This window comes from Plecotus auritus (genome assembly GCF_963455305.1).
Source record: "Plecotus auritus genome assembly, chromosome: 9".
NCBI classification, from domain to species: Eukaryota; Metazoa; Chordata; class Mammalia; order Chiroptera; family Vespertilionidae; genus Plecotus; species Plecotus auritus.
In genome coordinates, this window is record NC_137783.1 from 614,192 (window position 1) to 626,836 (window position 12,645).

Here is a 12,645-nt window from a genome sequence, read left to right on the forward strand (position 1 = left end):
CTCCTCCCCTCCCCCCCCCCCCCGTGCCCCTCGTCCTGCTGATTGCCTCGCCCTCTCTCGTCCTGGGCGCTGGACGCCGTGGGCTCCCATCGGACGCGGGCAGACCCGCGGGCACGGGGAACTAACTCCCAGGAGCTGGGGGTGTCGGGCCGAGGGGCAGGGGGACCGAGGAGCTGTGGCTGGGGCTGGGCGTAGGTTCTGCAAACTCTCCATCTACTTTCTGTTACCTGTCTGCGCAGAGGAATGCGCTTGGAGAGCTTGTGCACGGCGGGCGGGCTGCTGAAGTCGGGCTTCTTGGCGGAGGCCTTCATGCGGCACACGACGACCGTCACAACCATGCAGGCGATGAGGAACACGCCGATGCAGTAGATGGCGATCTCCAGGTAGTCGGGGGCCGCGGGCAGCTCCTTCTCCCGCACGGGCGCTGGGCGGTCGCGGGAGGGAGATAAGCGGGCCGCCGTTAGGAGCTGGGCGGACGCATCCGGGCACGGCTGGAGGCAGTGGGCACGCACAGGAACGGGCCTCTCGACGGAGCGCTCGGCACGGCCCAGCGCCCGGGGCCCTGCGCCTGCCGCACCCCTTGCTCTGCCACCAGGGCCCGGGGGCCGCTCCCTATGGCCTCAGTGGTCCCTGCAGCCGCAGCGGCCGAGGGCAGACTAGACCAGGGGTGGGCAAACGTTTTGACTCGAGGGCCACCATGGGTGCTTCAACGGGACCGGAGAGCCGGAACAAAAGCATGGATGGAGTGTTTGTGTGAACTAATATAAATTCAAAGTAAAGGAGCGGAGGGGAGAGCAAGAGAACCCTCCGCTCTTTCGGCTCCGCGGGCCGGATAGAACAGCTGAACGGGCCGGATCCGGCCCGCGGGCCGTCGTTTGCCCACGGCTGGACTAGACTCTGAGACCTGGCACGCTGGGGCAGAACAGGCAGGGCACCCACACCCACAGGAGGGGCTGTGCTCCGTGGGGTCCCCCCCTCGCCCCCCCCCCGCCCCGTGCAGACCGAGTCCTCAGAGACAGAGGAGCCCACTGTGGTTTCTGAAGGGACCGTGCCCGTCTGAGGTGGGCAAGCTATTCCAGAGGAAGAGGGGACGGGGCTCGGATGTGCCCAGGTCCGTGTGAGATGGAGGAGAGAGGCACCGGGCAGGCAGGCCGGCCCCAAAAGGGGTCCAATTCCTTAGCGCGGCCCCGCCCGCGGTTCTACTGCCTCCGTGGTCGGCAGACTGCGGCTCCGTTGACGGATGAGTTTGCCGACCACTGTACGAACGGGACGAGCAAACGCCCTTAACACGCAGGCGGACTCGCTTCTGACGTAGAAGCTTTACGTGCAGCCCACAAATGGTGTCTGTGACAGTCCTTAATCCGTCACCAATATAATTTTTTCGCCCGAGGCAGCTGGCTCAGTGGACAGAGAGCATCGGCCTGCGGACCAAAGGGTCCCGGGTTGGATTCCGGTCAAGGGCATGGACCTCGGTTGCAGGCTCCTCCCCAGCCCGGGCCCTGGTCGGGGTGCGTGCAGGAGGCAACCCATCGAGGTGACATGGATGTTTCTCCCCGTCTTTCTCTCTCTCTTCCACTCTCTCTAAAATCCAATGGGAGAACGTCCTCGGGTGAGGATTAACACACAAAAAATAATCGCGATGGTCATAATGACCATTACCATTTCCTGTGTATCTGGTTACACCGATACATCCCTACAGCCCTTAAAGGAACAACGGAAGCGGTAGTGCGTGTGCGTCCACGTGTAATTACGCGGGTGAGCACGTTCTTATGTCAATCCCAATAGCGTGGACTCCCTCCTCGGGCCTCGATGGCTGACCGCGAGCAGTGATTTGCATAGCGCTGCCCTGGGGCCGCGTTCTCGGCGAGAGCGCGCGGCACCGTCGGGCGGGCTGGTTAAGGCGGGCCCACCGGGCGCCCAGGGCGCGCAGGGCGGCGAGCAAAAGCAAGCTCGCTGCTCGCAGCGCACGTATTCAGGGCAGGTACCCCGTACCAGGGACCACGAATGCAATGGCATTACTTGAAGCTCACACGTTTTCATCAGAAAAAATGCTCGCAGGACAGTCAGAACGCTAGGCCGCTCGGCGCCGCGGGGAGCGATCCACCGCCTTCTGCCGGAGACGGGAGGCGCGTGCAGGTGGCACCGCATGCTAACAAGGTCGTGGGACATACGCAGCAAAGCCGTCACCGCGGAAACGCGAGGAGCAGGACCGGACAGACACTTAGGTGACAGAGGGGGGCAGCGCGAAGGCAGCTGATGTTGATTTCTCCGAAATAACATCGAGCAAGAGGCAAGCGCATGCTCTGCGGGGAAGGCAGACGGACAGCCCCTCCCGGGGCCACATGCAGGGAGCCACCGAGCCCCAAGACGGGCACCACACCGCTTCTGTGCACCCACACGCAGGGCCCCCACCCCCCAGCCCCCGCCCGGGCGGCTGCGACGTCCATCGTCTGTTTACGCCGCGTTAAAAACGGAACGTGGAGTCAACGTACATAGCGAAATGGCATTTAAAATGAGAGAAGGAGCCGAAACTGGTTTGGCTCGGTGGATAGAGCGTTGGCCTGCGGACTGAAGGGTCCCGGGTTCGATTCCGGTCAAGGGCATGGACCTTGGTTGCGGGCACATCCCCAGTGGGAGGTGTGCAGGAGGCAGCTGATCGATGTTTCTCTCTCATCGATGTTTCTAACTCTCTATCCCTCTCCCTTCCTCTCTGTGAAATATCAATAAAATATATTTAAAAAATAAAAATAAAAAAAAATAAAATGAGAGAAGGAAAAAAAAATCACTTTCTGGGTTACAAAGTAATCTCCACGTCTTAAGAGAAACGTGGATGGACGGGCGCATTTCCACATCGACCCCGTGACTCACGGAGAATGTGAGGTCCCCTGGAGGGCGGGGGCGGGGGGGCGGCTCGGGGAGACACGTCACGTGATCGTGCACGTGCCTGGGGGACCCCCCCCCCGCATGTACGTGACTTTCCCAGGCAACGGCTTTTATCCTGGGGGAGGGCCGTGAACCTTTCCAAGCCTTTCTGCAAAGAGGAAAAGGCCCGTTTCTGAGGACAGAAGCGTGTGGACTCCATAGCACCCAACCAGGAAGAGGGGGGGGACCGAGGCCCGGGACACCCAGTCGAGGCGGGAGCGCGCGGTATGTACCTGGCAGGACTGTCAACCATGCAGAGTGAAAGGAGATCCCGATAGAGTTACCCGCCAAGCACGTATATTCCCCAGCATCCTCAAAAGTTACATTCCGAATATAGAGCACCTCAATCTCCTTGTCCGTGGTATTAACACCGGCGGCCTAGAAGACAGGGGAGCGAGAGAGAAGGTAGACGACACAGGAATGAGGGCGGAGGGGCCTGGACCCGGAGGCGGCGCGCGGGGGCCCGGCGGGGGGGCCGGCTGCGCAGGGTCCGGCGGCGGCCCGTCCACGAAGCCCACCACCAGAGACACAGCGACAGCAGCGGCTCACCTCGCAGGCCCGTCACCACACCAGCGCCACCACCGGGGGGCGCCTGCGGACCCATGGAAACAGCAGCCACGGGGGCCGCGCGCTCTCGGCTCCGCTGCGCTTTGGATGAGGGGGGTCCCCGTGTGTGCACCCCGCTCCCCCGGGGCTTCGTTCCTGTGGGCTCAGACTCCCCACCTCAAGGAAAGGGGTGGGGGGGGTTCTGTCTCGGTGACTGGGGTGCAGAGCAGAACCCCGAAGGCACCTCCACGCGGACGCCTTGCACGTCCGTCCGGCCCCTGGGGACCGGCCAGGAAGTCACCTGGCTGCCAGGATTGGCCACTTGGACTCGCGTCAACCGTCCTGACCGCCACAGCGCGGAAACGAAAAGGAAGAAACAGCTCCATCTCGGCAGTGAGAGACCTGGGCTTTTTCTCCCTTTTTAACTGAGCGTGTGAATGGGAGTCGGGGCGGCCTTCAGCAGCTCCCCCAGGACATTCACTACGTGGGCTGCCCCCAATCGCAGACAGCAAGGTCCGGGGCACCAAGGTCCAGGACAGCAAGGTCCAGGACATCAAGGTCAAGACAATAAGGTCCAGGACGCCAAGGTCAAGGGCACCAAGGTCAAGGGCAATAAGGTCAAGGACATCAAGGTCCAGGACAGCAAGGTCCAGGACAGCAAGGTCCAGGACAGCAAGGTCCAGGACATCAAGGTCCAGGACAGCAAGGTCCAGGACATCAAGGTCAAGGACATCAAGGTCAGGACAATAAGGTCCAGGATGCCAAGGTCAAGGGCACCAAGGTCAAGGGCAATAAGGTCAAGGACATCAAGGTCCAGGACATCAAGGTCAGGACAATAAGGTCCAGGACGCCAAGGTCAAGGGCACCAAGGTCAAGGGCAATAAGGTCAAGGACATCAAGGTCAAGAACAGCAAGGTCCAGGACATCAAGGTCAAGGACAGCAAGGTCCAGGACATCAAGGTCAAGACACCAAGGCCAAGGGCAACAAGGTCAAGGACATCAAGGTCAAGGACAGTGTGGTCAAGGACACCAAGGTCAAGGGCAATAAGGTCAAGGACAGCAAGGTCCAGGACATCAAGGTCAAGACACCAAGGTCAAGGGCAATAAGGTCAAGGACAGCAAGGTCAAGGACAGCAAGGTCCAGGACATCAAGGTCAAGGACATCAAGGTCAAGGACAATAAGGTCAAGGACATCGAGGTCAAGGACACCAAGGTCCAGGACAGCGAGGTCCAGGACATCAAGGTCAAGGACAGCAAGGTCAGGACAATAAGGTCAAGGACATCAAGGTCAGGACATCAAGGTCAAGGACAGCAAGGTCAGGACAGCAAGGTCCAGGACATCAAGGTCAAGGACAGCAAGGTCAGGACATCAAGGTCCAGGACAGCAAGGTCCAGGACATCAAGGTCAAGGACAGCAAGGTCAGGATAATAAGGTCAAGGACATCAAGGTCCAGAGCACCAAGGTCAAGGGCACCAAGGTCAAGGACAATAAGGTCAAGGACACAAGGTCAAGGGCAGCATCTCACAAGATCAGTCATCCAACCAAGGAAACGATGCCCCGTGGACAAACGACACCGTGCCCCTATTTCCCCGAAAACCGGGGGCCGGAGGAGGTACGGCTTCCGTGGATCCGTGGTGCCACGCCACCAATGGGCACGCAGGTACGCGTTTCACATGGCGTCTATGTGCCGTGATGATGGGGTCTGCGCAGCCCAAACAAGATGCCCCGGAAGGAACGGCCGATTTCAAACCTGGGGTGGGGGGGCGGGGGGCGACCTAGGGGAGGAAGGAACCAGAGCGGGCACCGTGAGCGCTTTTCCATGGCCGCTGGCACCCCCCAGCCGCATCACCCAAGAAAGATGGTTACGGACACCCCGAGGCCACCGAGGGTCCCGTAAGCTGCCTGCCATCTCCCAAAGCACCATGTCTTGTCAGCGTCCACATCCAGCCTTCTTTAAAAAAAAAAAAAAAAAAAAAACACAAAAAAAAAACACACAGAAAAAGGACGAAAAGCCAGAGACGTGGTTACCTTGCTGCTTGGGCAGGACCGTGAGCCAGGCGGACTGGTTGGCCTGCCCTATGTAATTGGAGACCTTACATATATACTCCCCAGCGTCCGCCTGCGTCACATTGAACAGAGCCAGCACTTCCGCATTGGAACTATTTATCCCCGAGTGCTGGAACAGACAGAGAACAACATCGACTCGGCGCCGCGCCGTCCCGCCACCGGCACACGGGGCCCAGGCCTCGGGGGGAGGGGACAGCCCACGCCCACAGCGGACGATGGGAGAGGACCTGCTGGAGAGGGTGGTGGCTCCCGGGTGAGTCACCTTCTCCCAGCTCTCCAACCTTTGGGGTCTCAGCTGGAGAGAGCACCCCGAGGGTGCCGTGCTCAGGGGAACCTGCGGTGGCTTGAGGGGGTGGCGGCTCCTGTAAGGGCCTTGTCTCAGAGCTGCCCCGTGTCGGGGAGAATGGGGGGTGAGGCTTAGGGCGCCACCCGGCCCAAGGGGGTCCTCCAACGTTTTAAACAGGGGCCAGTTCTCTGTCCCTCAGACCGTTGGAGGGCCGGACTATCGTTTAAAAAAAAAAAAACTATGAACAAATTCCTAGGCGCACTGCGGGCCCGGGACGCGTCGGCTGCGAAGCAGGACAGGCAGCGGCCCCCGGCGGGCCGGATCCATGTCCTCGGCGGGCCGCCTGTGGCCCGCGGGCCGTCGTTTGAGGACGCCTGGTCTACAGCATCGAGACGCTGATGCTGTCACAACGGGGACGGCAGGGAGCAGGCAAGAGGCTCAGGGAGCAAGGGTCCCGGCCCCACGTTTCATGGGTGCAGAACCAGCTTCTACGGATCCCTGTCTGCCAGCCGGTGCGGCTCAGCGGGTGGAGCGTCGGCCTGCGGACTGAAGGGTCTTGGGTTTGATCCCCAGTCCAGGGCACATGCCCGGGGGGCTGGATCCCCAGGGTGGAGAGTGCAGGAGGCATCCGATCCATGATTCTCTCTCATCGTGGATGTTTCTCTCTATCTCCCGCTCCCTTCCTCTCTGAAATCAATAAAACTATATTTTTTTAAAAAAAATAAAATGTAAAGTTTACTGTCGAAACCGCACGTGAATGAATTTCCACGGTAAAGGGGTCTCTTTAAAAAGGAGGATCAGGGGTCCTCAAACTTTTTAAACAGGGGGCCAGTTCACTGTCCCTCAGACTGTTGGAAGGCCGGACTATAGTTTAAAAAAAAAACTATGAACAAATTCCTAGGCGCACTGCGGTCCCGGGACGCGTCGGCTGCTAAGCAGGACAGGCAGCAGCACCCGGCGGGCCGGATCCATGTCCTCGGCGGGCCGCCTGTGGCCCGCGGGCCGTAGTTTGAGGACGCCTGATCTAAATGGTTGCTAAAAGGTGGCTGCGAACCTTTGACCCTAATGTCCGATGAACACATCAGCAAACAGCACCATCAGCCCCCCCCCCACTCCCAGGAGTTAAAAAGCTCTTTCTGGCGACCCCCCCGCCCCCGCCCCCCACCACTTACTTGCCGCAGCCGCCCTGCATGGGGATGATCTCGGGATCCCCACCCTTAAGAGACGGGCAGCGGAGCCAAAAACGTCTCCCCGAAGATCTCAGGCCGATAAATGACTGAACTTCTCTGACTCCAACTTCGGCGCCCCCCCCCCCATCTCCCGCCCCCACCCCCAAATAAATCCCTTGGGGTTTTGACTAATTCCCCAGCACCCTCTGCACTAGCCCCATCGGAGACTCGTCTCTCGGATTCAACCGGAAATCAGAGCACCGTGTGGCCGGACCCTCTGGGGGGGGGGGGGGGACCCCCGCTGGGGCTCCTTCAGACTCAGGAAGTCCTCCTCCTCACCTTCAGGACCTTGAGGTAGGGCAGCCCGTCTGGCCCGTACTTGCTGCCGTTCTTCTCCACGTGTTTGATCCACTGGATGTGGGGCTGGGCATCGCTGTACACTTTGCAGACAAACTCCACGTCGCCCCCGACCACCGTGGAGGCATTGGCGGGCAGGCCGGCCTGGAGGATGGGCCGGTGCGGGGAGCGCTCTGTGGGGAGAGGGGGCGGGGAGGGGGGAGAGCCGGGTAAGTAGGCTGCCTGTGAACTGCAGCCAAGAAGGCCTCCCGTCGGCTGGCGGAGCTCCTGGAAGTAACGTGGCCGTCCAGGCCCGAACAAAAGGGACTCGGGAGGGCTGGGCGGGCGCGGCCCGGGTGTGGAGAAGACTCGTTTTGGAGGACGGAGACGAGACCCTGTTGGCGGAGAGCTGCGGGGTGTCCGTGGCCGCCGGGGGAGCGAGGGGAAGTGTTTCCCGGGACGGACGAGAAGGCGAACGGCCAGGGCGCAGGGACCGTCCTGTATCCACGTGGGGCGACGCCGGGCGCTCCCCTGGACCGTGAGCTTAACCTCGCAGGCAGGTGACCCACGCTCCCGTCACCCCGACACTGAAACGGCTCCCACACACGGGGCTCCCCACCCATTTCCAGGGCGCAGGGACCGTCCTGTATCCACGTGGGGCGACGCCTGGACCGTGAGCTTAACCTCGTAGGCAGGTGACCCACGCTCCCGTCACCCCGACACTGAAACGGCCCCCACTCACGGGCCCCCCACCCATTTCCGAGACGCTCTGAGCAGACCTTCCGCGCTTGTTTTTAAAGAAAACAAACCAAGGGTTACAGACAGGCGGGAGGCACCAAGGGCTTTCTCCCTTCCCACGGGCATTTCCTCCGTGTGTGCGGGCACCTCCGTCCCCCCGTCACTTCCTCGACAAACAGCGAGTGTGTGTGTGTGTGCCAGAGGCCGGGCGCACGGCCCGTGTGACCCCTGCTTTACTCAGACGTGGCCCCAGGAAGGGGCACCAGCTCCACGACCGGGCAAGGCTGACACTGTCTTTTTATTTATTTTCTTGTAAAAATATTTTTTGATTGATTTCAGAGAGAGGAAGGGAGAGGAAGAGAGAGACAGAGAGAGACAGAGAGAGAGAGAGAGAGAGAGAGAGAGAGAGAGAAACATCCACGATGAGAGAGAATCACGGATCGGCTGCCTCCTGCACGCCCCACACTGGGGATCGAGCCCGTAACCCGGGCCTGTGCCCTGACCGGGAATCGAACCCTGACCTCCTGGTTCCTAGGTCGGCACTCACCACGGAGCCACGCCGGCCGGGCTAGACCGCCTTAACAGAGGCCGCATGCATGGTGGGCTACAACCGCTCCCCACCGCCCTCGCCTTACGTCTCTCGGGAAAAGGGTACCAACAGAGGACACCCCTCCTGTCTCAGCCCCGGAGAGGCCCCTCTCCGACTCAGAGGTGCCCGAGCGTCTGAACACCAGGGTCCTCAAGAAGCCGTGACAGACCCCCCGCCCTCCCCCCCCGCGGGGTGTCTTGTCCACAGGAACTGGGAGGACAAACTCCCTGGACCTCTGTCCGCAGCAGCTGAGTCGGGAGCCAGCACACACCCAGCCCCCACTGTCCACAGGCGCTGCCCTCCCGCCACCCGCAGGGACCAGCCTTCCCTGCCTCCCCCCCAGCAGGGGCCGTCTCTAACGCCACTCGAATGGTCGCAGTTGCCGCGGGACAGGAGGTCCCACCCGGTGTCACCCATGCATCCGGCCCGGGCTGGGAGCAAGCACGTTAGAACGAAGGCTGTCTGAGCCTCCGTCCCTCTGAGCCGCTCTGATTAAAACGTCACTGAGCGGAGGCGGCTGGACAAGAGCACGTTGATTTTACTGCAGAAGCCTGTTGCTAGTCTTTCAAAACTTTTTATTTTATTTTTTAAGTATATTTTATTGATTTTTTTACAGAGAGGAAGGGAGAGGGATAGAGAGTTAGAAACATCGATGAGAGAGAAACATCGATCAGCTGCCTCCTGCACGCCCCCTACTGGGGATGTGCCCGCAACCAAGGTACATGCCCTTGACCGGAATCGAACCTGGGACCCTTCAGTCCGCAGGCCGACGCTCTATCCACTGAGCCACACCGGCCAGGGCTAAAAACTTTTTTTTTTTTTAATATATTTTATTGGTATTTTACAGAGAGGAAAGGAGAGGGATAGAGAGCTAGAAACATCGATGAGAGAGAAACATCGATCCGCTGCCTCCTGCACACCTCCCACTGGGGATGTGCCCGCAACCAAGGTACATGCCCTTGACCGGAATCGAACCCGGGACCCTTCCATCTGCAGGCCGACGCTCTATCCACTGAGCCACACCAGCCAGGGCTAAAGACTTTTTTAAAAGCCCGGCCAGGGTGGCTCAGTGGTTGAGCATCGTCGACCCAGAAACCAAGAGGTGGCCGGTTCGATTCCCGGTCAGGGCACGTGCCCCGATGGCGGGATTGAGGCCCAGTGTGGGGCGTGCAGGAGGCAGCCGATCGTGATGTTTCTCTCTCGTGGATGTTTCTATCTCTCTGTCCCTCCCCTTCCTCTCTCTCTAAAAAAAAAAAAAATCAATAAAAAACAAATAGATAAAAACCTTAAAAAAATAAAGAAAGCGCGCGAGAGGTTTCTCTTAGCACACCGCGTGCCGGGATCTGCCAGCACGTCAGACACCTGCCCGTGTTTCCACGTGAGAAACAGGATTGCTGGGGCCCCCCAAGAAGTCACTCCTTTGCCCCAATATCATCATCCCCCAGACAGGCTGCACCAAGGACCCAGAAGAGGAGGCTTCTAACGTGGGGGGCAGCGGGTTGCAAAGCCGGGAGCCCCTCCAGGACCCGCAGACACCCTCCCGCTCTGGCTGACGGCATCGTGGTGGTGGTGGTGGCGGCGAGCCTCCTGGGCAGGCCTGGCAGCGGCCGAGGCCACGGGGACCCCCGCTCACGGCTGGCGGGGGTGGGGGTCTGGGTGACCTTGGCCAGCCCCGGCCCCAGAGCGAGGTCCACGCACACCCACCCGCCTCTGGGGTGCAGACCGCCAGCCGAGCGCGTCAGCCAACCTCCTTGTACCCGTCACCTGTGGGTGGGGGCGGGGCCCGCCCTCCCTCCCTCCCTCCCTCCCTCCCTCCCTCCCTCCCTCCCGCCGAGCCGTGCCCGTGGGGCCCCCGTCCACTCCGGGGCTCGGCTTTCCACCTCTGCGCCCGTGTTTGGGTGTTCACAGGCCAGTGTTTACCGTGGCCCCGAATGTCGATGCTCAGACAACGAAGGAGCTCTAAGACCCTACACGTCCCGTAAGCCAGGCCCGCGGACTCTCCGCCACCTCGTCTCCCTTACACGCGCTTGTCCCTCATAAATCTTTTCACAGCAAACACGGTGCGCGGCGTCCCGGCCCCGATGCCCGGGAACAATGGGTGCTTTCATGGGCCCGGCACCGGCTCCCCCCGCCCCGGCCGCGCCAGGCTGCGGAGGGGCGCTGACTCACGGGGCGGCCGGGCAGGGCCCGCGCCAGGGCCGCGGTCTGGCTCGGCTTGTGGTCTGCGGGCCGCGGGCTCCGCTGTGAAGTGACTGCTCTCCCCGCTGTTTCTTTAAGAAAACACCCGCGTCGGCTGGAGGCTGTGGCTCTCGCACATGACGGCGTGCCAACACCGCGTTCCCGCCCGAGCTCAGCCTTCCCACCCCCTCGCCTTCTACAAACAACCCCCCCCCCGCCCCCCGGCCCTTTCTCACGTCGGGGCCCGAGATGTGAGCGGGACCCCTGTCCTGGAAACCTCGCCCCCTCCCCGGCCCCCGGACAGCGGCCTTCGGCAGAAAACGAAACCCAGGGAACGTCCCAGAATGTTTTCCAACGGCCGGGAGGCCTCTCGCTCCCTTTCCCCACATCAGGCTTTGATTTCCATCCCAACCGCGCTCTCTGCCCCAAATGTCCTGGACGGGGTCCCGGTGCCAGCGTCTGCATGGGGCGGGCGCCCCCCTCCTCCCCCTCCTTTCCCTTTCCCTCCTCCTTCTCCCCCTCCCCCTCCCCTCCCCCTTCTCCCCTCCCCCCTCCTTCTCCCCCTCTCCCTCCTTCCCCCTCTCCCTCCCCTCCCCCTCCTTCCCCCTTCCCTCCTCCTCCCCCTCCCCCCTCCCCCCTCCTTCTCCCCCTCTCCCTCCCCTCCTCCTCTTCTCCTCCCCTCCTCCCCTCCTCCTCCCCTCCTCCTCCTTCTCCCCCTCCCTCTCCTCCCCCTCCTCCTCCTCTCCCTCCCCCCTCCTCCCCCTCCCCCTCCTCTCCCTCCCCCCTCCTCCTCCTCCCGCTCCCCCACACCCCCGGCGCCCCCCACCAGACGCCATCAGACCCTCCACCAACCAGTGGTCACTCCCAGGGGATGACAGCAACGGGCTCCCGTTCTCACTTCTGAAAAACCAGGGTGAACGCCAGGAACGCCAGGAGCAGCCGGCAGCTGGGGGCGCGGGCCGGGCAGCAGGTCCCGCGGTCACGGGCAGGACAGGCGGCCCCCCACCGCTGGGCCGGGGGGCACAGGGCAGGGACGGGGGCACGGGGGCCCTCCAGCAGCTCAGGTGCCCCCCAGGACCCCCCACGGCCCTGGGCAGAACTCCGTCTGCAATGCTGTGGGGCAGCCGATAGGAAGACTGGTCGGTGGCTCTGGCCGGTGTGGCTCAGTGGCTAGAGCAGCGGCCCTCAGACTGAAGGGTCCCAGGTTCGATTTCGGTCGAGGGCGCGGACCTCGGTCGCAGGATTCCCGGCCCTGGTCCGGGTGCATGCAGGAGGCAACCCATCCAAGCGTCTCTGTCTATTTTTTTTTTAATTTTTTTAAAAATATATTTTATTGATATTTTACAGAGAGGCAGGGAGAGGGATAGAGAGTTAGAAACATCGATGAGAGAGAAACATCCATCAGCTGCCTCCTGCACACCCCCCACTGGGGATGTGTCCACAACCAAGGTACATGCCCTTGACCGGAATCGAACCCGGGACCCTTCCGCCCGCAGGCCGACGCTCTATCCACTGAGCCACACCGGCCAGGGCCCGAGTGTCTCTCTCCCATCGATGTTGCTCTCCCTCTGTCCCTCTCCCTCCCACTCTCTAAAAATCATGGAAAAACACCCCCGGAGGAGGATTCACGAAACACAAACGAAGGAAGGAAGATGGCTCCGTGCGCTTCTCCGGGGGAGAGATGGACCCCCGCTCGTCACCTCGGTTCCGCTCCGCCAGGACGCCCGGGGCGAGGGACTCCTGCTCGGGCGGGCCCGACGCTCGGATGTCACGGGAACGGGTTTCCCCCTCACGGGCGTGAAGGGAGCGTGTG

At 61.6% G+C, this 12,645-nt stretch overlaps 1 protein-coding gene across 1 annotated transcript in view; it reads right to left on the reverse strand.

Annotated features, from left to right (window-relative positions):
* Positions 1-12,645, reverse strand: part of FGFR2 (fibroblast growth factor receptor 2) — a 76,891-nt gene that overhangs the window by 25,663 nt on the left and 38,583 nt on the right. Inside the window, 3 exon segments of the mRNA XM_080687844.1 lie at positions 228-424; positions 3,156-3,300; positions 7,331-7,722. Of these exon segments, the coding sequence (XP_080543970.1) occupies positions 228-424; positions 3,156-3,300; positions 7,331-7,722 (734 nt within the window).